Raw genomic sequence first — 27,516 nt, forward strand, 5'->3', positions numbered from 1 at the left:
TTATCTGACAAAGATTTTAAAGCAGCTGTGGTAAAAATGCTTCAACAATTGATGATGGACATTCTTGAAACAATTGAAAAAATAGACAGTCACAGTAAAGAAATAAAAAGTTCCAGCAAAGATATAGATGCTATAACGAACAACCATATGGAAATTTTAGAACTGAAAAATACAATAACCAAGATAAAAACTCAATAGATGGGCTCAGTACCAGCATGGAAGGGACAGAGGAAACAATTAATGAACTGGAAGAAGGAACAATAGAAATTACCCACTCTAAACAACAGAAAGAAAATAGACTGAAAAGAAAAAACTAACAGAGCCTCAGGGATATGTGGAATGATGACAAAAGATCTAGTACTTGTGACTTCAGTCATGGAAGGAAAGGAGAAAGAGAGTGGGCCTGAAAAAAGTACTCAAAAAAATAATGGAAAACTTATGAAAACTTCTCAACTTCTCAGATTTGGCCAAAGATATACATCTATAGATTTAAGAAACTGAGCAAACCCCCAAACAAGATTACTCTAAAGAAATCCACATTCACACAAAAAAACCTTAACTTTCTGAAAATTGAAGGCAAAAGAAATAATCTTGAAAGTAGTGAAAGAGAAAGGATACCTTATCGGTAGGGGTAAAACCGTTTGAATGACAGGATTTTTTCAAATACTAGGGAAGTCAGAGGGAAGTGACAATGTTTTTCAAGTGTGGAAAGAAAAGAACTGTCAATCCAGAATTCTATATTCATCCAAAATATACTTTGAGAATAAAGGAGAAATAAAGACATTCTCAAGATGAAGAAAAATTTAGAGAATTTGTCACCACTAGGCCTCCCCAAAAAGGACAGCCAGTGGCCAGTAGTTAATGATAAAAGACTAAGTACTTCCCCTGATGTCTGAGAACAAAGCAAGGATGTCCACTCTTACCACTCTATTCAATATACTCCTGGAAGTTCTAGCCAATTTGATAAGGCAATATATGGAAACAAAAAGAGAAACATATCAGAAAGGAAGAAATAAAATTGTCTTTATTTGCAGATGGCATGATTGTCTATGTAGGAAATTATAAAACATATTTTAAAACCCTAAATTAATAAGTGAGTTCAACCAGGTCTCAGGAGACAAGGTAAGCATACAAACATCAATTGTTTTTCTCCATAATAAACACCTTTGGCTACAAAAGAGCAACATGAGGAGTCCTTGTAGAGATGGAACTGTCCTTTATCTTGATTATATCAATATCCTGATTGTGATATTAAACGATAGTTTTGCAAGATGTTACTGATAGGGAAAATTGTATTAAGGGTGCACGACATATCTCTGTATTATCTCTTACAATTCCATGTGGATCTACAATTATCTCATATAAAAAATGTAACTAAAAAGTACAAAAAAGGCTTCAGGGAACTCCTGTCAAAGAACGTAATTCAAACTCATTTGCACGATACAAATGATCCATGGTCATCTGCCCTTTGCCTGCCTCTAAAGTCTGTCTCTTGTTCCCGGCCCCTAATTCAGCTTCCCACCCAACAATCCACTCCTACTGGCACTTGCATGAACAGAACTGCCAGTGACTAAGTTGTTTCCTCTACTAAAATTCCACTTTTGTTCTGATCACGTAGCCGAGTGGTTCTTTTTCTTAAGGGATCAACTTAAATTACATCTTCTCTCTGATATTTTCTTTGCCTTCCTCAGGCGGATTGAAGTTCTTTATGCTTCTGTTATACCATCTAGATTCCTTTGATCTTGTAAATACAGTGCTGTGATACTGTAAACTCCTTGAGGGCAGGGAATGTTTGTCATTTATGTACCCCCAAGGTCCAGCACAGTGCCTTTCAGGAAGTAGGTAAAATTCGTTGTGTGAATGAACCATTTCTAAGCAGATTGATTGACAACTTGAACATGCAAAATGCTGGGAAAAAACTTACTTGCTTCATTCATTAACACCAAACAAAGGTATAGAAGAGTCCTAACTTGTCACTAGGACAGCAAGTGAAAAAAATCTTTATTAACCTCCACCAAATAATAGTCCCACATGTGTCCCAATTTTAGTTGGATTACCAAATTAATATTAATATGATTTTATTTTAGTATTATTAGTATTTTTTATTTAGGAAACTAAAATCTCCTATTAAATAATAAAAATACATTCTTTACATAGTAAACAGAATAGTTTAGTGGATCATTCATATCTTCATAGGATTACCTTTTCTAAAGAGAAATAAAAGCGTACAGTTGACCACAGTTTTATTTTCATAATGAATTATAGTATTTCAAAGCTATAAATGAGGTAGACAGTGAATTGGTATCTGTGATAATATTTTTCCTTAATGATATATTTTAATTTAACAAAAATTGATATTCTGAAGTATTAAGAGATTTGCAGTTCATTATATGCCCAAATCATCTAGAGTAGAGCAACCAGTTCATAAAACATTTCTTTTTATTAAATGCAAATGGTTCATGATATCTTATGAATAAATGATGAATGAATCCTTTTTTTCTCAGCAAAGTTAAAAAAAGTTATATTCTGGATTTTAATACAAATCTATATTTACAGTGGCCGAAAGAAAATTGAAAATGGTTATAACTAAGTTGGATATTCAGTTTAACTTCTTTTTTTTGCGGTACGCGGGCCTCTCACTGTTGTGGCCTCTCCCGTTGCGGAGCACAGGCTCCGGATGCGCAGGCTCATCGGCCATGGCTCACAGGCCCAGCCGCTCCACGGCATGTGGGATCTTCCCGGACCAGGGCACGAACCCGTGTCCCTTGCATCGGCAGGCGGACTCTCAACCACTGCGCCACCAGGGAAGCCCCAGTTTAACTTCGAAGTACATAAGAGTTACCCACTTGAAACAATCTGTGTTTCACCATAAAAGCTTACAGTGGATATTTAAATAAGATTTTCTTTTTTGCCATAGAGGACATATAGCCCAACATCTGCAGGTTAAAAACATGTTGGAAATCCTGGTTGTCTTCTTTGGTTTTAGCTTCCTGATAACTACCAAATTTTCAACACATCCCTGTTTCTCTCATTAAAACAAACAAACAGCAACCAAAAAACCCCACAAAAATCTTTGATTCTCTATCCCCTTGCAGTTACAATACTCTCTCTTCATCTTTAAAGGCTTGCCTATACCCAATAGCTTCATTTTCTAACCTAGAACTTAACTCTGCAATCCTCTCCAATTGGCCTCTGTCATCATTTCATAATAACAGCTTTTTGATAATTTCCCTAGTGATCTTTATTTTTTCAGATGCCAATGGACATTTTCAGTCCTCTTCATACTTGACTTTTCAACATTTGAAAGGGTTGACTTTCACTCTATCTTAGTCACTTTCTTCCCTTCTAAGGCACAACATGCTCCTATTTTTTTGAAGTTATTCTTATGCTCATTTCTGCTACAGTACTTTTCCTACTTGTTGCCTGAAATATATTCCTCTTATACTTTAGAGCACAGCCAGGTGTTACTTCCTGAGGGAAGCCCCCCTTGACCTCTCTGACTAGGTCAAATCTTTGTAGTCTCTCTTAAGCACCTTGAGTTTTTCCTTCCTGACTTGTGTCACAGTTGCCATTTCACATTAGTTTATAGGCTCCTTTGATTTATTTGCCCCTCTCTGTTCTGAACTCTGAGAGGGAAGGTATCATTTTAGTGTTTGCTCACCATCAAGTCTCAACTTTTAGCCTTGTTTTTGATACATTCTGAGTTCTCAGTAAATATTTGTTAAATAAATGCCTGAATTAATATATCAGAAAAAGAAACACAACAACTTCATTTGTAAGTAAGGACTTTTTTCCCTGAGAGAGGAAAAAGTAATTCTAATATTCTCTTTACTAGAGAACTTCATGAGCAACTTAAGTAATCCGTTATATTTTTTAATAAGCAAAGAGTTAATTTTGTTCATTGACCTGGACATATTTAATGTATGCAATTCTGGAAGCCATATTGGACTGACCAATTAAAATATGTAAACCAATTCTGAATAATTCAGTCCTTGTTTTTGAGAGGAAGAAAACAAACAGTACCTTTCTATAAATTTATTTTATTAATGCATGCTGATTGAAACAGACCTATCCCCAGCAACATATGGACGAGGACGTACTTGGTACAGAGGTTTTGTCAAAGAGGAAGAATGTAACAAACAGTACTCTAATATAGAAACCTTCATGTATAAACAAATTTAGCAACCTGCTGTGTGTATGTGTGTGTGTGTGTGTGGTTGTAAATGGTGTTTATACTAATATGTTTTCTGGCTTCTCTCTTCTATTTCCTATTTGCCCCCTTTTTCAAAAGGCCTGGCATCTGCTAAATCAAAACCCAACCCTTCTTCTCAAGGGCAAGCAAATTCTCCTTGGTCCTGTCTTTCTCCTTATCTTTGCTTGGGTGTTAATGGACAAATATGTATCTTGTACACACATTTCAATTGCCTAGTACAATGGAACTCAGGCTTCCACATGGTAGTGGTGGCTGAAGAAGAAACCAGCTTAGCTGACAAACATCTCATAGTAGTCCCTTACGATTCTTTTAATATCTGAGGCATCCGTTATATTGTCTCCTCTTTCATTTCTGATTTTATTTATTTGGGTCTTTTCTCTTTTTTTCCTAGTTAGTCTAGCTAAGGGTTTGTCAATTTTATCTTCTAAAAAAGATCAACTTGTAATTTTAGTTTTTTCTATTGTTTTTCCATTCTCTGATTTATTTCTACTCTAGTCTTTACTATTTCCTTCCTTCTGCTAACTTTAGGCTTAATTATTATTCTTTTTCTAGCTCCTTGAGGTATAAAGTTATTTTATCTGAAACCTTTCTTTTTTTTATTGACAGCGTTTATCACTATAAATTTACCTCTTAGTATTGCTTTTGTTGTATCCCACAAGTTTGGTATGTTGTGTATTTCTTTTTGTATGTATTTCTTCTTATCTCAAGATACTTTTAAAATTCTCTTTTGACTTCCTTATGGACCCAGTGGTAGTTCAAGAGTGTGTTGTTTATTTTCCATGTATTTGTGAATTTTACTATTTTCTTACTGTTTTTGATTTCTAGTTTCATTCCATTGTGGTCAGAAAAGATACTTGGAATGATTTCTGTTTTCTTAAATTTGTAAAGGCTGTTTTGTGACCTAACATATGATCTATCCTAGAGAATGTTTTGTATGTACTTGGGAAGAATGTATATTTTTCTGCTGTTGGGTAGAAAGTTGTTGAGCAAGGGATACAAAGTTTTAGTTATTCATGATGATTAAGTTCTGGAGATCTAATGTACAGCAATGTGACTATAGTTAACAACACAGTTTTGCATACTTGAAATTTGCTAAGAGGGTAGATCATAAGTGTTCTTACCACACACACAAAGAAAAGAAAGAAAAAAGAAAATGGTAACTATGTAAGGTGATGAATATATTAATTAGTTTGTGGTGATTATTTGTTGATGTATACATGTATCAAAATATCAAGTTATACACCTTAAATACCTATAAATTTTGTTAATTACACCTCAACAAAGGTGTAAATGGAGAAAAATGATAGTAAACTGCTTGTATATAAAAATAACACAAAATAAAATAGATTGCACTTTAAATAAAAAAGAAAAAGAAATCAATTTGGATAAGTTATTACCTAGAGTGGATTATTAGTTATTAGTCACCATAAATCTATCTTGGCATTAAATTATAAACCAGTTGGTATAATTGACCTTGATGTGGCAGTTGTCATTTTTATGTAATAACAGTCTCTTTGAAATCAAGGAATGAAAGCTTGCTTTCATTTTATATTTGTTTGCATTTCACAAATTGTATATTTCATAGCAGCAAGCCATTTCAATAAACCCTTTAGTATCCTCACTAGATTAACCAGGGCAGATGGTTGTCTGTTAATAATTCAACAGTTATCTTTGAAGATACGTACTACATTCTGCCTTCTCAGGCAATACATTATTTAGAAGAAGTAGAGGATTTAAGATTCTGAGTTGTGTTGTAGTAGCATGGTCACAGGACTGGAAATATGAATATCCATGTTATTTATCTTGGTCTGCCTTCATCTACCTGTATGACCCTGGAAAAATGAATTCACCCTCTTTGGTAATTCTTCATCATTAAAGCTGGAGAATTGACATGTATTCTCCCAGCTCTGCACTTCTGTGAATCTTCTCCAAGTCAGTTGGTTGTTTTTTTTTTTCCTAGAATAAATACATTGTTTGATAACATTTTAATTTTTTAACTCTGGAATTAATTCCAATTTCTTTTCATAGTGAGTGATGCTCACCTTCCAAATGCATTTACTGAAGAAAGGTTTCATTCTAAAATAATGAAAATTTTTAATGTTCTAGAGGAAGCATGGAAGTTCAGACTTCCATAGCATGATTCCTGAAACTTCTACATATTAATTATTTGGCCTCAGACAAGTTACTTAACTGTTTCTAGCCTCAGTTTTCTCATCTATAAATATCACTATTGGGCTTCCCTGGTGGCGCAGTGGTAGAGAGTCCGCCTGCCAATGCAGGGGACACGGGTTCGTGCCCCGGTCCGGGAAGATCCCACATGCCGCGGAGCGGCTGGGCCTGTGAGCCATGGTTGTTGAGCCTGCGCGTCCGGAGCCTGTGCTCCGCAACAGGAGAGGCCACAACAGTCCGGAGCCTGTGCTCCGCAACGGGAGAGGCCACAACAGTGAGAGGCCCGCGTACCGCAAAAAAAAATAATAATAAATAAATAAACATCACTATTAATAGTACCTTTCTTACATGGCATTACCTTGATTAATCCATTGAAATCCCTTAGGAGAGTTGCCAGGATATAATTGTACAATAAATATTAGATATTATAAGCTACTATTATTCTTCAAAACTATGAATTTTTTCTTTCCCAGAATAAAATTCTATAATATAAACACTAACCATTCATTCCCATGGAATCTGGCCATTGTAATGCTTGAATTTTCAGGTACTCACATTTCTTCTTTCAAACTGTGTTTGTCCTCACAACTGTGAAGCCACCATCAGAACACTAGAGGCTACTCCCTTTGGAGCCCATTAGTTCCCTTCTAAGCACCAGGCAAAGGAATCAGCACACAGAGATGTGTTGATCCTGGTCCTACCGACTTTGAAGAATGAGCAGCAGTTGTGGAAAATAACCCAGGGGTCTCTCCCCTCAAGGATCTGTCCTTTCAGAGTAGAACTTGTGAGTGAAATGAGAGTGGCCTGGAAGTCTTTAATCTGCAAATAATATAACACATTTCATGGTTCGTTATTATCCGAACATTTATAACCCTTCACTTCTATTTTTGATGGGCTTTATCATTACTAGCTTTTAAACTGCCTATATGTCTTTGAAAACTTCAGAGTATTCAGCTTGATAATCTCTTACTGAATGTTCTTTTCCTGAATTCATAGGAGGATGGAAGAGTTTAGATACCCCTAGTTTTTTCTTTCTTTATAGAATGATTAGTGTAGAAGTGAGCTCTATACTTTCCTTTATTTGTATAAAAATCAAATAAGACTGTGAAATTAGTTTGAAAGCTCCAAAGAAATATGATTGTATGTATTTGTATGTATAAAATATATACAAAATATGACGGTATGTACAATATAAATTTGTGTAAAATGTGAGACATTATTATCACTGTATATACATGGATCAAAATGTTAAGCCATTTTCCAGTATGAAAGTCTCGTGTTTGAGAATATTGAGGATAATTCTTTGAACTACTTTCAAATTATTTTTGTACTGAACACTCTTGTTAAATCATCCCCAGTGTTTCTTCAATGTTATGTTGTCTGCTCTGTGCTGCACTGGATCTGTAACCTCCATGAAGACATCCTATGATGTATTTTTCCACACATGGATGTTCTGAATTCTTAGTCCCTCCCAGGCTTCTTTTCAACAATGTAACTGTCACTTGCATATATAGAGTTATCTTCTCTTTGCAAGAAATTTGTACTTCCACCTATATTAACCTGTTTTCTTTATTGATTATCCCCTTTTCAAGGACAGAGATTTGCTTCTTTCCAGCATAGAGTATGTTACTTCTTTAATACTAGTAGCCACAATTGTTGCTAACTAGTACACTCAATAGGCACACATCAGAGACTTTTCCCTTATTCCTCATGTAATAGAAAATTATTTATTTCTTTTAAATCTAGTATAATGGCAATGAGCTTTTATGTATGTACAGAATGAGAAAAATGATGACTCAGTTATTACTTTGATCCCAGCTATATAATTTCATCATCTCAATTGGAAAAGATTGTAAAGCTGATGCCAGCCTCTTTTAAGTTTCTCACATGACTAGTTGTTCAAAGATTTTTATTTTTGAGTGTATTTTTCTCTGTGTGTGCCTGTGTTTTACGTTAGAACAAGCAAGTGCAGCTATTGTCATAGCTCCATCGACAATATTTATTGGTGCCTATTGTGAGCTCTACATTTTGCTAGGGTTGATAGGGAAGCAGAGTATATCAGATACACTCCTTGCACTGAAAGCACTGACAATACAGTCAAATAATTAAGATTAAAGGACAGAAAGCAAACCAATTGAAGAGACACTACCTAAGAAATTTCTTACAGTGTATAGAAGGTGTGAAAAAATTTCCAGAAACTATTACATTGAACCATTAATACTCTACAATAAATTCTTGAACCTGTTTTGATACAATTTTCTGATGATGGAACTAAATAAGGCTCAAAAAAATTAAATAAGTTGCCTTAGGTCACATAGCTTGTAAATGGCAGTGTTTGGATTCCATCTTGGCTCAAAAATCTGTCTACTAGTCCCTTAAGAGAAGTTTAGGACTAGAGTAGACAGGAAAAACTTTGTGGATGAGACAGTACAAGTAATAATAATAGCTACTATGGATTGAGTGTTGGATGATAGGAACTCCTCTAAGAAGTTTATATGGTTTTAATTAATTCTGTCTCCAAACCCATGGGGTAAATTTTTTGCATCCCGATTTACAGCTGTAGAAACTGAGTATCAGAGACATTGAATAACTTTATCAGTGGCACAAGAGTGATGGAGCTGGGATTTGAAACAAGGTTTTCTGGCTCCAAAGGCAGTGTTCTCTAGTCATAATCTTAAGATGAACAATTGGGAAACTTGAGTATTGCAAACTAGATGGCCAGAACCAGGGTGTCAGTGATCTGAACATTAAGGCAAAGGCAGGATGTTAGAGTGTCAAGTGGATATTGTAAGACAGAGGTAAAAAAGGAAGTTGAAAATAGTTTTGATGTCTTCAGCTAGGACAACTGATTAATGGCAGTTATCAACTGAAGTACGGTAGTGTGGGAGCAACAGTTCTTGTGGAGGAGTTTTGGTAATGTAGAGTTTAAAGGGGCTGTGCAGACATTTGTATGATATTGGGAAGTCAGGTTTGAAACTCAGAAGAACTTTCTGAATTAGAGATGTAGAAGAGTTAATAATTTAAGTCCCTAAGATGATCAAGATATGCAGAGAGGTGAAGACTGAGAAAAGAAAGCAATATAACTTGAGAGTGAGAAATTGGAGAGGCGATGGAAGAATCAGAAAAGTGTCCTGAAGACCAGTGGAGGGGAGGTTTTCCAGAAGATGGGGGATCAGCAGTGCCAAGTGCTACAGAGAGAAGTCTGGTAGGACAAATATTGAAGAGAGCTTTGGCAATTTGGATATGGTTCGTCACCCTGATCAGAGCAGTTTCGTGAGAAAATTTGTGTGTTCATTTTTTTTTTTAACGTGGGGAAATAGGAGCATGTTGAAGGTTGTACTGGTAAATTATTGGATGTACGGAGGAGTCAGGCTTTGTACAGCCTCAGGTTGAATAGCAGTATACATACGGAATAGCCACACTTTACTTTCTGGGCAGAAATCTGTTAGGGTGATAATGCAAGAAGCCATCTAATTTCTCTGCTTACAGCAAAGTCTCTCACTACTCACTGTGAGTAAAGAAAACCTGAATTTGTACCTCTAGTACAGGATAGCAGAGCGATTGCTCATCAGCCTGGAGGAATTCAGAGGTGAAAGCAGTCCTGCTAGAAGCCTTGAACTACCAGCTATCCTAGTGATAAATGCTCTCTGACTGCTGAGAACGGTAAATATGTCAGAGTCCCTAATTAGCTCAGCACTGGGTCTGCAGAATTACCAGTTCCATTGCTCTGCTTCATTTACTTGCCATTAATACTTTTGGGGGTAAGCATCTTTTTAGTATTTTTATGACCAAGGTGGAAGCAGTGGTTTATTCATTGGGGGTAGGATCTCCACAAGGCCCAGTATGGTCAACTCTAGAGATGGGAGAAGGCAGGGGAAGAACCAAACCAAAAGCAATAGATCTATTTTGATTTTTTCAACTCTACTGAGGTATAATTGACAAGTAAAATTGACAAGTAAAATTGACAAGTAAAATTGACAAGTAATATATGTGCACATTATGAAAGGATTCCTCCCATCTACTTAATTAAAACATCCATCACCTCCCATATTAATTTTTTTTTCTGTTGAGAATGTTTAAGGTCTACTCTCTTAGCAAATTTCAATTATATAATACAGTGTTATCAACTGTAGTTACTATGTTATACATTAGATTCTCAGACCTTATTCATCTTACAGGTGAAGGTTTGTACAAAAGGGATAGATCTAGATGGAGTTACAGATAAACATACACATCCTTAATATAGTCATGGAGAAGTCTTACTTTTTCAGGCTGGAAGCTAGAGCATGTCCTTCTTAACTGAAGAAAGGCAAGGACTCAAGCCTGAGGAATTGCATCCCTGTGGTATCTACCACAGGAGATAGTAAAGAGGGATTGTCAAAATAACAAGTTTAGGGGCTTCCCTGGTGGCGCAGTGGTTGAGAGTCCGCCTGCCGATGCAGGGGACACGGGTTTGTGCCCCGGCCTGGGAAGATCCCACATGCCGCGGAGCGGCTGGGCCCGTGAGCCATGGCCGCTGAGCCTGCGAGTCCGGAGCCTGTGCTCCGCAACGGGAGGGGCCACAACAGTGAGAGGCCCACGTATCGCAAAAAAAATAAATAAATAACAAGTTTATAGAAAGCATTAATTTGAACCAGGTGAAATTGCTGATATTCGACTGGTTTTGACTTACACAAATGGCAAATTTTTATAATCAAAATAATAGGAGGGAAAAGAAGACAGGTGGACCTCAGGTAGACGACTAAGTTTGGTTTTTGAGACTATTCATAGCCCTTTGATAAAAGTGGATTAAAAGGGTAGGACTAGGGAAACTTATTTACCCTGTGGAGAAGAAAGTGAACAAATGTTATGATATCTACCTGTTCATCTGCCCTCTCGCTTCATCCAAGCTGTTTCTCAGAGCAAAACAAAATCTTTGAAGAGATTTTGCCTAGAAACCTAGGGATATATGTAGAAACCTTTTGGTTATGAAAGGGATTTCAGAATCTGATAAAAGCAGTTGACTTCCCTCCCTAGGAAAATGAACATATACACATTAAAAAAAAAAAAAAAGAATATTTATGAACTCCCTGAAATTCAGGTGAGAAACCCCTCATTTAAAAGATAAAGATATATTGATCTCAAGCAGTGATACAACCAAAGTAAAATCCCAAACTAAGACTTAATTTTCAAAGGTCTCTGGAAAGCACGAAAGAGCAGCTGGGGTTAATCATTCCACCTTTGGAGATAAGGCATTTGTACTCAGCATGCTAAGTCTTACAAATCATATATATATATCTCCAGTCTGGAGTCTGGTTTATACATCAAGGCATAAAGAATTTGGAGCAATGAGGCATTTCTCTCCAATTATTTTCTCAGTAGATGGCTTCCTATTATCAGATTTCAGTTATCAGTATATTCTTCTACCAATACTTTGATTGGCTTATTTATTAATAACATATGGAAAAAAGCAGCAAAGTTTAGTGTTAAATTCTAGGCTCATCCAGTAGGGTAACCAGGCAGGTGGATATTGGAAGATAGCCTAGCCTTGGGTAATGCTTAATATCTAAGGACTAGGCATTGGTTCTTAATCCTGGCTGTGGATTATAATTATTTTGTGAACACATAAAACATAACACTGTCCAGCCCCATCTCAAGGCAGATTAGATCATAATCTCAGGGAGTGGGGACCAGGCACTGGTACCTTTTAAAAGCATTCCAAGAAGTTCTAATGTACATTTAGGGTTGACAATCACTGGTTTAGAGTAAAATTAGATGGTGGTATGGATACGATGAAGGAAAGCAAGATAAAAGTATATTCTCATAGGTGAGGCCCATGGAATGATGGGAAATCTCTAGTAAATAATGAGTTAGTATAAATTTTTAGTTATTAATTTGTATTTATAGGTAAGTTTTTACTAGAAACTAACACAGTATTGCGAGGCAATTATACTCCAATAAAGATCTACTTAAAAAAAAAAAAAACTCCTTATAGAAGCTCTTGACCACTGGTTGTCAGTAGGGGGTAGTTGGCCTTTGGATAGGAGTCTGCCCTTCCCCCTCCCCCGTGGTTGCCAGCAGCCAAAATAAAGCAAACTTTCCTTTTCACAAAAAAAAAAAACCAAAACAAACAAACAAAAAAACCAACAAAAAACAATACAAACAAACAAAAAGGAGTCTGCTATAGTAACATAGACTCTTAGGGCTGAGGGTCTTAAGGCATAGGGCAATTATCCCATCTGGCTTTAAAGCAGCAGTAATATTTTCAAAATTGGCACAAGATAATGTGAGTTATCAAGAGAGGAACTTCAGGAAAGAAAAAGCCCATCTTTACAAAAGGTTATGCACGCACTTGGTGCATATTTCGAAACTCACAAAAGGGTAAAGAGTGCAAACCTCATTGCCCTCTGTTCCCAGCTGTCCAATTTCTCTCACTTGGAAGCAATCAATCTCTTGTTTACAATAGTTCATTCATATATAAGCAGTGTCTTTTCTTTTTGTATACAAACAGCACTGTACAAATGGTATGCACACTATTCTACATTTTGCTTTTTTCACTAAATAATATACCCTGGAAAATTGCTTATGTTTTAACAAGTCTCAGGTTTAGATGTTGCATGTCCAAACTTGCATCCCTTGATACCAGGCAGGTAGTAGGAACTCAACAAATGCTATTGTCAATTTCATCACTCTTCCTAAATAAATAAACTGACACTGCGGCACCTGTATGCTGAAATGAAATTCAGAACTAGTCCATAAGGGATTTTTGCTGTCTTCACCTTAGAACTATAGTAAAAGCGTGCCTTCCATGACATTCTCAGAAGTAGTGTTCAAAAAGAGACCAAATATATTTCAAATCCTGCCACAAAAAGAGGCAAAAACTGTAGTTGACTCAAAAATTTTATGTCAAAATCTGAGAAATCACAAGTACCGTTGACCCCCAACCTTGAATAAACTGAAATCATAGGATTAATAATAAAGCCAATTTTTTTTTACTCAAAAATTTAATTCTGATGTTTACATATACCTTTGTTTTAAGTTGTATTTCACTACTTTCTTGTGTTGAAAACTTAACCTCACTGGAACTTGTGTGGGAAGTCTAGGCATTACCTGGTTTTCTAACTCTGAACTTACATCTGTGGTCCATTACCATTAACACATTGAAGCAGTAAGTGGCAGACAATTATAAGTGAAGGTTAATTTTACGATATTTGGTATCTGAAGAGAACTGTCATGTTCTCTGTGCTTTGTACCTTTGCTAAACCACAATATAAATATAAGCAGTTGATATTTTATAGATCTCTGATGTTAAAAAGTCATGATTTATAACAGCTGAAAGCTCATAATCTCTGCCATTTAGGGATTGCTTTCTGCCTTTGTTTTCTGGGCAGCAATCAACACTGTAGACTTTAGTTTAGAGGCAGGGAATCAAAGCAACTGGTAATGACATCGATTGAGTTTTAAAGAGATGTTAAGTTACCTGCATTACTGCTTTGGGTGTATATGTTGTTTGTTAAAAATCCCTATAATCTTAGAATCTTCTTATTTTAAAATTGAATAGATTTGGGGCTATTGCCCCTTACTGAATATGCAAGTTCTGGAGTCAGTGTCATTTTTTCCAAGCAGCTCAGCATACTTAGTGTGTTACTGGTTACTTTTAAAAAGCATTATAAAGGAGTCATATTGCTTATGTGTGCATGCATGTCTGTGTGTGCACATGAGCCTATGATGTGCAGGAGGGCAGGAGAGAAGAGTGTTCGATCAAATCAATAAGGCATTGAGTCATCTGCCTTTAGAGTTCATAATGAAAGAGGCTTACTGGCGTTGCTTCAGTTTTCTGAAGCTGCTAGTGGTGATAGATGCTGAGAACATATGGGTCCTACGTTTATCACTGTAGTCTTTCCCTTTATTAGACACAAAATAGTTTATAGCACCTGCTATGTAATTTTTAATAATATTACTACACACACACACCCCCAATTACTAAAGTGTAAGTTCCCTTAGAGCAGGACCTTACCTGGCTTGTTCAAATAATTATTCCCAGAATTTAGAAAAGTGTCTAGACCATAGTAGATGACCAATAAGTATTTATTAAATTAATGAATATATTAGCACTGTTTAATGTATTATGATTGTATGCAAACAATCATTTCTGATGAAAGATCTTATTCTGTGCTGTATTATACTTGCTGAGATGTTTGTATCATTCAGAGCCTAATGTATGTGTTAATCAGCAGGCTGTTTTGGGGAACAATAATTTCTTTGATGTATCGTAACTTATATTTTAATCATAATTTGAGATCAAATAGAAGTTTTAAGAAAATAAAAAATAAAATATATAAATATTAACGTAATTCCAAAATAAGGAAATATCACTCATTGCCTCAAATGGTCTTCTGGGGCATGGACAGTAAAAGACAAAACAATTGAACCTTTCTTAATTCAACTGACTTACAAAAAACATTGTGAGCTTTTATGCATCACTTCCGTTAGTATCCGAATTGTAATGACATGTTATTTTGATTTTTTATGTTCAATAAATGTACTATTGCTGGAAATTTGGTGCAGGGTCAGAATTGCAACAGTAACAATTTTATATTATCTATAAAAAGTATAGTGCAGTTGTTAACTATTATTTCTAATTAACTATTGTTTCATTATCATTAGATACAATTAATTTGAAGGCACTATAAAATACATCAAATTGTGTCCTCCATGTAAGTAGTCATTATGGTATAGCATTTTCATTATGACACTAATAGCATTCTTTAGTGAGTATATTATCATTGTCCCATGACACTGGCACTGCAGTGGAATTCAACTCTAATTGGCTATAAAATATCTTTCTTCAGTAGAGGTCAAACCATCTTAAAATATTACCTCAGTGCTTTTAGCTTATCGGAATCATATTGGAAAAGTGATTTATTCTTATTTAGCAGTCAAGAAAATGGCAGCATTGACAGGGCAAGTCAATTGCGTAAGGTCAGTTGACAAATCATTTTTACGTGGGTGAGGTCAAGTTTCCAAAGACACAGTCTACTGCACAGGGTGATCAGTGCCTAAGACAGATTTGAAGAAATAAAAGTCAAATGTTTACCTCCCTTGGTTAGAAATAATACAGTTAGTGCTGATATGCTCAAGGCTTCAAAATTTGTGCATTAAATTATATACATGAGTTGCCATACTGTATCTGGCAGCTTTTTATACTATGCCAATGTTGACCTGTATGGGATAGTAATGAAATAAATTGAAATCAAGTGTTTTGGGATAGTTGTGATAATAAAAATGAATTTCTAGTTGAAACAAATATCTTCTTTGGTATTAAAAAAGCATGAGAAGAAGCAACAGAATATAACAGAGGTAGTAAAAAAAAGGAAAATATAACTACATTAAAGAATATTAAGAGTAACTATTAAAAAAATAAATGTAAAAACTAAATAGTGCTCTAGCAAAGATCCAATTAGAAGTGGATAGTGAATCAAAATTATTAAATGGCTATGGTTGGCCTCATATTGTCATCCACTCCTTTATTATTCTTTATTTGGGGAGACCTCTGAGTTGACTTCTAGCAAATTTTTTCTTTCCTGCCTTCTTCCCTCCCCTCCCCTCCCCTCCCCTCTCCCCTGACCCTCCCCTCTCCCCTCCCTGCCCCTGCCCTCCCCTCTCCCCTCCCCTCTCCCCTCCCCTCTCTCCTCCCCTCCCCTCCCCTCCTCTCCCCTCCCCTCTCCCCTCCCCTCTTCCCTCCCCTCTTCCCTCCCCTCTCCCCTCCCCTCCCTCCCCTCTCTCCTCCCCTCCCCTCTCCCCTCTCCCCTCTCCCCTCCCCTCTCCCCTGACCCTCCCCTCTCCCCTCCCTGCCCCTGCCCTCCCCTCTCCCCTCCCCTCTCCCCTCCCCTCTCCCCTCCCTGCCCCTGCCCTCCCCTCTCCCCTCCCCTCTCCCCTGACCCTCCCCTCTCCCCTCCCTGCCCCTGCCCTCCCCTCTCCCCTCCCCTCTCCCCTCCCCTCTCTCCTCCCCTCTCCCCTCCCCTCCCCTCCCCTCTCCTCCCCTCTCCTCTCTTCTCCCCTCCCCTCCCCTCCACTCCCCTCCCCTCCCCTCCCCTCCCCTCTCCTCCCCTTTCCTTTTGTTAGCATAGTTCAGTGTTTCCCAAGTGTGTTTTCCAGAATACAAGGTCCATGGGATGCTCAGGTGGGGGATGTGGACAAAGTTTAGGAAATATTACATAGAGTCACTCATCTCTTAGAATTTCCTGATGTACTTTAACACTTTTTAGTCTCAAGAAATGGTCCAAAATAGGAAACCTGTTTACCCCAACCCCTTCCAAAATGATTTGACTGTGAAATATATATTATATATATATATATATAAACATTCCAGACACCTGACTTTAGAAACAAAGGGAGAAGTACCAGTGATGAGAATGTATTGAGGAACGAGGGGATAGGGTTGGGCCAACATAGATTTTATGGGACACTTTGAATTTTTGCAGAATTACTGATTATTTATGCCATTCTCATTATCCACTTTGCAGGAACATCAGTTAAAAAATGCTTTGTGTCATTTTGAACTGTATAGTCTATAAAAATTGTTAAATTTTTATGAATGGATTATCCTTTGAACATGCATAATGTCATTTTGAGGCTGTGGAAAACCTACATATTTTGAGATATCTTATTGGATTTTTTAAAAAAATCTTAGAAATTGCTTTTCTTGGAGTGACACATTTAATTGAAAAGGTCATTGCTCAGAAATCACTGTGATTCCAGATTTTTCAGTCTTCTCATATATTTTGAGAATTGCTATTTTCACTTTTAATAGCTATCATGAAAAAAGTTTAATATTAGAAATTCATAGCAACTACATTTCTCATATAATCTGCCAGACAAAACAATGTATTTAATTGCTTGGAAAATACAAGACTGTTGTATGTTATTAATTTGAATGTGATACATATATATATATTTCCAGTCCTTTATCTTTCAAAACTTATGAAAGGAAAAGTGCAATTTGAAAAGCTTTTAGGATGCAGTATTGGAGCAAATGGGCTCTCTGATGCCTGGGCATTTGGTTTGTTTTATTTCTGATGGAACATGGGAATATTTTAAAACTAAGATAAATAGCTTCAATGTTGAGAACCCCATTTTGTTAATATTGCTGTGTTAAATGTGTAGGTACTGAACAGTCAATGAAATATGAGACATTTTACCCAGTGACATTTTAAATGCATCTCCTTGTAGGGGAAGCCTGTGGGAACACCAGATGCTGGCGCTTACTTCCGTGTGCTCGCGGAGCATGGAGTAGCTGCCTTGTTTACAGCGCCAACTGCCATTAGAGCAATCCGTCAACAGGACCCTGGGGCAGCCTTGGGGAAGCAGTACTCTCTGACAAGGTGAACTCGGGATGCACAGGGCAAATTACATTAAAAACTGCAATCAGAATGAATAACTGAACATCCTATATATTTTTTCTATCACTGCAGTACCACTATGGAAAGAGCCAAAGGTTCTGAATGTTAAGAATGACTGTTCTAAACATATCTTTGAAATAGTTGGAAATTTAACTATACTGTGAATATTTTTTAAAACCATATCATGTTTATTTCTGTTCAAATTTTATCAAAATAGTTCTCTTTTTTAAACTACTCAGCTTATATATTTTCCTTAAAATAAAATGCTAAGTGTAACTTAAAATGAGTATGTATATATATATATATATATACACACACATATATGTGTATGTATATATATACACACAGATATATATAATATCTGTCTTTTGAAAATAGACTAATAGTCTAAATAGAGGGAAATATTATTTGATTTCACTTATAGAGATAAAACGTGGAAACTATAGTCCAAATTACTTATGTTGAAAGAGTGAAGGAAATTATTTTTCTATTGTTTTGTAATAATGTGCTCTGAATAGTTTAGGTATTTTTGTGCTGGTTTATTGCCATTCATTTTAGTTTAATGATATGTATATTCAAAGATAATTATAGCAATTTGTGTCTTCAAGGCAGTTTCCAACATTGAATCTTATTGAACCTTTTTGAAATAGGTCACTGCTATCATGAACTAAAAGTATTTTGTAGTTTCTTCAAGTCAAAAGTGGGTTTGAATTAAGTCAGTTTGAATATTTTAAATTAAATGCCAGATGTTATGAATTTTATGCTGCTATGGCCCAAGAAGGGGTTAAAACAGGTATCATACAGCAATTGCAGATATAATTAAGAAGATTTCAATTTGGGCAGGGTCGGTGGTTTTGTTTATTTGTTTCTTTTTCCTCTTTTTTTTTGTTTTATGAAAAAATGGATCCAGATTTACGTAAAATGTTCATAAAATGAGCATACAGTGTGTTCATAAAACGAGCATACAATGTGTTCATAAAATGAGCATACAATGTGTTCATAAAATGAATCTTGTATTATATTTCTATTCATTCTCTCTTTGTTCCTTTATTCACTACATTTCAACTTAGTTTTCTCCATTTCAGTCAAAAGCATAGAAACATAGATTTTGGTAAAAACATCTGAGGTTATGTATCGTCTCCACGTCTTAAGACAATTCAGGGGTTTTGAAGAAACAGTGACTGTTGTTCTTGCAGTGTCTCTTTTCTGACAAATGCATTCTGATTACAGGGCATGTAGATGTGTGACCAGCAAGCTAAGGTGTCTTGTTTGCTGCATCATCTTTTCCCATTTATACATGGGTTTTAGATGATAACCTTTACTGTAAAGGCAAGAACCATTTCTAATTTGCCTGAAATATAAAGCATCAAACAATACCGAATGAATACCTTTTTTTTTTTGAATACCTGTTAAAACATCACTTTTTCAAACTAATAGGTATAGACATGGAGTATGAGATTTTAGGGTAAGAGAAATTGCAATGAGTTCCCCCAATCATGCCCCTTTGTCTTTAGGCATCTAAGTTTTTCATGATGATGTGAACCTGTTTTTAATAGATATTTAGGAATGCAGACTCTATAAACAGCCTCAGTTATTCAAATGACTCCTATTAATAAATGCAAACACTTGCTGATCACCTACTATGTGCTAGGCATAGCAGTTAAAGTTTGTTATCTCATTTGGTTATAACAATAAGTAGGAATTGTGATTATTCTCATTTTACAGATGGGTGAAGTTAGGGCCAGAGAGTTTAAGTAACTCTTTAGAAAGAAAGTAACTCAGGCGATCTGACTAGAGTCCACACTCCTAACTAAATTCCATGGACATACTCTTCCTATGAAAGGTAAATTAGGAAACTAACTTGACCCAGGGATTCTTGTCATTCATGGCATAAGTGTAGCTTTTCCTTTTCATATGTTTGTAGTCTGTACAAATAATACCTTCACTGATCTACTTTGATAGATTCTCACTTGTGGACTAAAGAGAATGTTAGAAACAGAAGGGACCTCCAAAATCCAACTATCTCACTAGGCAACCAAGGTCCAAGAAAAGTTGTTTGGGTTAGAGACAAGAGAGAACCCAAGTTAGAGAACCCAAGTCTTCTCATACAGCTATACTTTTAAGTTTATATTTACGTTCAAGACATTTCATACTAACTTACTGAATGGATGTTCTGTTGATATTGCAATTGCAGGCTCATGATTGATTTGCAGTTTGCTTATCTCTCCTTCTATAGAACATTTTAAGTGATGAAGTTTTCTTTTTAAAATGTTACATAGCTCATTAAAGATTGTTTTAAAATAAATTTAAAGATGTTCCCAACTTAAGAGGGTACTCTGAAATAGGTAACTAACCAGAACTGTAAGTTCATTTTATCAGACAACTAGAGTTTGGAAAAATAGATGAGAAATCATCTAGTGTAATGATTTCATTTCACAGTAGAGAAAACTTTGGTACAAAGAGGTGAAAAAACATTCCCAGGATTACAAAGCTACTCTGGGGCAAAGCTGGGACTAGGCAGTATGGTATGGTAATTTAGATTCTGACTCTGGAGTTAGACTCCCTGGGTTCAAACCTACCATTTACTGGCTGTGTGACCTTGAGAAAGTTATATAGCCTCTCTGTTCTTTTCTTTCTTTCTTTCTTTCTTTTTGTGGACTATAAGAGCAGTAATAGTACAAGAATATAATGAAAATAAAAGGTACATAATCCATGCAAAGCACTTGGAACTGTTCATAACATAGACTGCCTTAGCAATTATTATCATCTTCTGCTTTCTAATTCACTGCTCTTTTTTGTCACATCATAGTGATTTATTTTCCCATGATCTTCTAGTTCAATTTTAGTAAAGTTAGAAAAAATTCTGTGCTGGGATTTCCACTCAAGATAACAGTACCTTGTACTTTGATGCAGCCTTTCTTTCCCCATTACACAGCAATGAGAGATAATATGAAAAACAAGAAGGAGAGCATCAGAGCTGAGCTGAAAAATAAACTTTTCTGTGGACTGGAAATGGATTAGGTTTGCAAAGCGGTAAGGGTGGCTGACGCCAGAGGCTTGCTAGGTGTACAAGCATGCATTGGCAGAGTAAAGGGACTCAGTATTACCCTGCTTAGGTCATGGAGTCAGAGCTTGCTCAGTGATTGAGGATGGGCTGGGGTGTTCCTCCCCACTCAGGAAAGGAGGCTAATAATAATGACTGTCAGTTGTTTTCTGGGACTATGACATATAGCAAGCTTTGGTCTAGGGATCTGATTGAGACAAAGCAACCAGAGACTGAACCAAACTGCCCATCTGTCATCCTAGAATAGGATCTGTGATATCCTGAGTATCACTGTGGATTAATAATTCTGAATCATCATTATGGCATTGGACCTCTAAGGATAGTTATATCACTCACAAACCTATTGAACAGAGAAGGTGAGCGTAGGAGAGAGAGAGAAGGAGAAAAAAACAAAGACAAAGAACTTCTATTTCGAAAGAGTGTGGGAAATAAAATTCCAAACACACAAAGAACTCTAATGCTAATAAAATCAACAGAACATGGATTCATTCCAATTGAGATTATTTTTGTAATATAGCCAAATCAAACGTGAAAATAAGTATGTTAAGGATAATTAGAGTCATAAACTAATAACTCTTATGTAAAATTACTAAACTTGGGTATAAAAAAATTAAAAAGTACAATGGATAGTGTAAACTAAATAAATGAAACAAATATATGGGCACAAGGAAAGACTGTTAAAAATTACAGGATATTATTGAGGAAACTACCCAGCATGTAAAACAGAGAGACAAAGTAATAAATCTGAAAGAACTGTTAAAGAGACTTGGAGGGAAGAATAGGAAACTACAAATGTATCTAGTAAGAATTTCAGAAGAAAATGGAAGAATCGTTAAAAAAAATGAAAGTTGAAGAGCCAATAATTGAATATGTTACTGAATTGAAGAAAGATGTGGATCCTAGTTGGAAAGTGCCATCCAAGTACTAAGAAGGTTAAATATAAGTAAATTCTCATTGGACAGGTCATTTGAAAATCGCAAAACGTGAACTGAGGCTATAGATAAAATCCAAAAAACTACCAGAGGAATCAACAGAGCACCAAAGAGGAAAATCCAAACTGATGCCAATAGATGCTAGATGACAATAGTGAAAGATCTGCAAAGTTCTGAGGGAGAATTGTTAAACAAAAAACTTTTATTGAAGACTGAGGGCAAAATAGAAAAATGTGCATATGGACAAAGCTAAGAGAACTTAAAACCCAGAGACTTTCTTGACAGGAAAAATGCACACAGGGGAAATGGTATGGGATATGAAAAAGCAGCAGCAAAAACTGATGAAATATGTTGTTGAATTTATATAGTTGTTACTGTACTAATTATAATTGGATATTATGTTTAAACAGAAGCCAAAATAAATGCAATAAATAACTAACAAAACGGTGGAGAGTTTTTTCAAAAGGTAATTTGAATTTTCTAGTGGAGAGTAATAGAAGAAAACAGAATGAAGGAAAGATGGAAATAACCACAGGGACGTTGATGGAAAAAAATAATGATGTTCTGTTGTGTGAACTAGAGTTGATGAGGCATCACTGAAATAATCTATTTTTATTTAACTTCTGTTGGCACAAGTGAAGAGTAATATTCTCTTGTTTGGTAGTTTATGGACCTTGAAAGAAATATTCATTTTAGTTTTCTTCTGCCCTAACTTTATTACCTCAGAATTCTTCACCATAATCTATCTTTGGCTTTTTATCCATTACTATGCAGCTTCCTGTGTATTTTGGAATAAAATTAATTTAACAACATAACCATTTTTCTGTTTCCCTTTTTGCTTAATTTTCAACTTAATTTGAGTCTTGAATTATACTCAATTTTATATAGAATTGGGGAAAGAGATATAGGTCTCATTCACATTAATCTCTCTCCCCCTTTTTTCTACTCTGGGTATTGTATATTATCATTTTGTTTATCCTTTTAGTATTATTCATCTGGAAGTAGATTCATCTTTCCATGTGTTACCATTATCAGAGCATCTCCCATATATTGAATTAGTATATAACAATCTAGGGAAACATTCTCCAATAAAACTGATGTCTACAATATAGTAGGTACCAGCCACATGTCACTACTGAACTCTTGACAAAAGGTTAATACTATGAAGAAATTGATATTTTTAATTTTTTTCAATTTTAACTAATTTTAATTTTAAATAGCCAGAGGTGGCTGGAAGCGACCATATTGTACAGTGCAGAGACAGGACATATATAATTAATATGGGTAAATTTACTCTCCGGAGAATCCAAATTACTGTGAAAAATGGCTAATTTTCACTTAAAACAATTTTTTTTTATTGTGGTAAAAGTCACATAATATAAAACATACTATTTAAACCATATTTAACTGTACAGTTCAGTGACACTAAGTACATTCACACTGTTGTGCAACTCTCACCATCATCCATCTCCCAAATATTTCACCTTCTAAACTGAAACTCTGTCCGCATTAAACACTAGCTCCCCATTCACTTTTATGAAATGAATTTGTAAACAAAAATATATTTAAAAATTTTTTAATATGGGGCATTTATCTGTTTGTAATATTAATAAAATAATGGCAAGGTCATTAATGAGAAATTTCACTGTTGAAAAATGTTTCAGTTCCTTTTTTGCAAGCCTAAAGGACTAAATGTTCTTTACAAAATAAGAATCTAACTCTTGCTCTTAGGCATGAGTTTATCTTTAAACTATCTTACAATTTATCTTTCAATTATAGATTTATACTAAGAGTTTTTAAGTAATCATTTGGTTATAAAAATATAAAATTACATATCATGGTTTTGTTTGTTGGGAGGAATTAGGTGTTAAGTAATATTGGATTAAATATTTATTAGAAGATTTTAAATTGTCAGTCATGTCTTATTCCTGAATTTTATCTTTGTTTATAATGTGTTTATACTCATTAATATTATACAATTTGAAGTCTGTAATTGAGAAAAATAATAACTTTGGGGCAGTTTTAGGAACTTTAATACAAAAGTAGAGTGATAGTTTCTAGTGTATTTAGGGAAAGGGGATCATCTATACTATTTGATGTTTTTCTAAACTACCAATGAGCCCCAGAATTTTCCTCTGCTTTTGGTAAATAGTAAAGTGATTTTAATGGAAATGGAGGGATTTTTTTCTGACTTGCAGAGAAGGCAGACACCACTTTTACTATTCTTTATTGAATATCACACCTTTCTATTTTGCTTATTAGCGCCATTATGAAGATTGCTATCATGATGATACTAATGTAATTAAAAGATAAGAAGAAAGGCAATAGAAATGTAATGCAAAACAATAATAATACTACGTTTAAAGATATATAATGCTGAAATTTATCATGAGATAAGGAATCAGTGCTATGCATGGTTTTTCATTATTACAATCAATTATTTAAATTAATAGTTTACTTGGCTAGGGAAAAAAAGCCCAAAAATTAATTAAAACTTGTAAAAATGCTGGTAATATCAGGTATGAATTATCCCTGGATTAGCCAAATATTATTTTATATGGTGTGCTAACATTTTTTAAGTGACAACATTTTGCATTATATTTTCATTAATAAATATTTTTGAAATTCTAGGTATTAAGTTTCATATATAAACTAATCACATGACTGTATGGATCGTCCAGAGCTCTTTGAAGTAATCTGTGGCTTGGCAGGTGATGGAAATGTGACCTCTGATATCCACAAAACTCTTCCTTTTGGTTGTTCTTTGCCTGTACTGTTAGAATCAGCCAAACCTAGCATTTTACAAATTTTAATACAAATCATCCAAATGCACAATATTCTTTTTTTTTCAGACAGCAAACTATTGGAAATTTACTTCTGCCCTTAAAGAAAAATTTGGGACTAATAAATTCTGTTATACATGTGCTATTACAAAGAAAGAAGGTGGAAAAGGTACAATATGCTCCAGAAAATGATTACACCTTCAATGAAATACAAAGAATAGCTCCTCTGTTGGTTAGTAAGAAAACCATGCTTGAAACCCCTTGTAGTCATAAACGGCAAAAATACAACAAAAATCCCAATATGCACATATAGGTGTGTGTGTTCTTTCTGTTCTTCAAATTTCCTGTGATATTATACAACAGCAATATGGTATTTTAAAGTTAATCTATTGATAAAGTGTGAAGCATGTATCAATGATCAGTCGTTAAAGGTATCTGTTTAGTACAGTTTGAGGCAGCACAAAAGCAAGCAATAGTGGACATTTTCAGTCTTTTTTGCTTCTACAATTTGTCATGGATAGCCGTGTTTTCCTCCTAATCATGTTTTCTTTAATATTACTTTTATTTAGGGTCAGGTATTTGAGAGTTTGGGTTTTTGGTTTATTTATGTGTTGGTTTTTCTTCTTCCAGTGACATACAACGTATTCCTAAAAGGCTTTTCAAGGAAACGGGAACTGTCAGTGGTAACAAGTCCCGTTGCTCAGACCTCCTAGATTATCCCGTCTCCACCTCCGCTTTTTTTCCCCGGGGGTCCCCGGGGGCTGCCTGGGTTCAAGTCTCACCATCTCTGTGATGGCAGCAGCCTCCCAAAGCCAGGTCCCCTGGGCTCCTGTCCTGACCTTCCTTCTGTCCTCCCCACTCCTGCAAGTGGCGTCTTCCTAAAGCAAAAATCTCACTGTGCCACTCTCCTGCTTAAAATCTTTAATTAGCTTTTTTTTTTAACATCTTTATTGGAGTATAATTACTTTACAATGGTGTGTTAGTTTCTGCTTTATAACAAAGTGAATCAGTTATACATATACATATGTTCCCATATCTCTTCCCTCTTGCGTCTCCCTCCCTCCCACCCTCCCTATCCTACCCCTCTAGGTGGTCACAAACCACCCAGCTGATCTCCCTGTGCTATGCGACTGCTTCCCACTAGCTATCTATTTTACATTTGGTAGTGTATGTATGTCCATGCCACTTTGTCACAGCTTACCCTTCCCCCTCCCCATATCCTCAGTCCATTCTCTAGTAGGTCTGTGTCTTTATTCCCGTCTTACCCCTAGGTTCTTCATGACCTTTTTTTTTTCTTAGATTCCATATATATGTGTTAGCATACTCAGCCATAAAAAGAAATGAAATTGAGTTATTTGTAGTGAGGTGGATGGACCTAGAGTCTGTCATACAGAGTGAAGTAAGTCAGAAAGAGAAAAACAAATACCGTATGCTTTAATTGGCTTTAATTAGCTTCTCACCACCTTCATGGAGAAATCCAAATTCCTTAGAAAACTCTATAAGCTCCTTCATGACAAGGCCCAGGCCTGCGTCTCCAAATGGCATCACTTGTTCCTCATTTACCCTAGAAATGCATAATATTCTTAATCACAGAAGTTTAAAAAAAATCAGGAAGCTAATAGTTTGAATAAGATACAATTAAAATATGTTTATATTTTTCAGTCATAAGATTATCAACAATATGGCGTTTATATTTTTATTTTGTCTTGTTTTTACATAGCATCTAAAATCATAGATGTATCAACATCATTTTTTTTTTTTTTTTTTTTTTGCTGTACGTGGGCTTCTCACTGTTGTGGCCTCTCCCGTTGCGGAGCACAGGCTCCGGACGCACAGGCCCAGCGGCCATGGCTCACGGGCCCAGCCGCTCCACGGCATGTGGGATCTTCCCGGACCGGGGCACGAACCCGTGTCCCCTGCATCGGCAGGCGGACTCTCAACCACTGCGCCACCAGGGAAGCCCTATCAACATCATTTTAAACTTTAAAACTTTACACTAGTTTTTCTTATACTTTAACTTACTTTTAATAGCTTAATGTGTTACTATTTATTTCATCCTGCTGTAACATTTCTGTCTGATGAGGTCATAATTGATAATCCAAATTTTAATTTTAAGCAAGTTATAAATGAATACATATTTGATTACCTGAATTTTAGCTTGAATTGCAAATATATATGTAGTTTGCTTAAAGTTTAAGTACCTAAAAATCCCAGGTATTTTGATTGATATCGAAGTCATAAAGATGAACGATCCTAAGGAGCTCACAGTGCACTGTGAGAAATAGGCAAGAAGCAAACAACTATAGAAGGAGATATATGTTTGTAGCAGAGGCAGGAAATGCATGTTGTTGGAGCATAGAGTGAGAATATTTGAATCTTCATCAGATCATCATGAAATGATGTAAGTTAAGGGAAGGGTAAAAAATCTTCTGTGGCTATACTACATTGTTCAGGATGGGTAGGCAGGTTTTTATTTGATTAGTTTTTATTTATTTTTTTATTTTTTTGGTTTTTATTTTGATGATAATGAATTAACTCTTATACACACATTCTTTGTTTTTTTTGTTTTGTTTTGTTTTGAACATCTTTATTGGAGTATAATTGCTTTACATTGTTGTGTTAGTTGCTGCTGTATAACGAAGTGAATCAGCTATACGTATACATGTATCTCCATATCCCCTCCCTTTTGTGTCTCCCTCCCTCGCCGCTCTAGGTGGACACAAAGCACGGAGCTGATCTCCCTGTGCTATGCGGCTGCTTCCCACTAGCTATCTGTTTTACATTTGATAGTGTATATATGTCCATGCCAGTCTCTCACTTCATCTCAGTTTACCCTTCCCCCTCCCCGTGTCAGCAGGTCCATTCTCTACACCTGCGTCTTTATTCCTGTCCTGCCCCTAGGTTCTTCAGACCCTATTTTTTTTTAGATTCCATATGTATGTGTTAGCATATGGTATTTTTTTTTCTCTTTCTG

General features: G+C 35.7%; 1 protein-coding gene across 6 annotated transcripts in view; it reads left to right on the forward strand.

Moving 5' to 3' along the window:
• Positions 1 to 27,516, forward strand: part of ACSS3 (acyl-CoA synthetase short chain family member 3) — a 144,468-nt gene that overhangs the window by 71,262 nt on the left and 45,690 nt on the right. For all 6 annotated transcript variants that reach the window (XM_033407181.2, XM_033407180.2, XM_004280618.4 and 3 more), the window contains one exon: positions 17,594 to 17,745. In XM_033407181.2, the coding sequence (XP_033263072.1) occupies positions 17,594 to 17,745 (152 nt within the window). The remainder of the gene's footprint in view (positions 1 to 17,593; positions 17,746 to 27,516) is intronic.

Source organism: Orcinus orca, chromosome 11 (assembly GCF_937001465.1).
Source record: "Orcinus orca chromosome 11, mOrcOrc1.1, whole genome shotgun sequence".
NCBI classification, from domain to species: Eukaryota; Metazoa; Chordata; class Mammalia; order Artiodactyla; family Delphinidae; genus Orcinus; species Orcinus orca.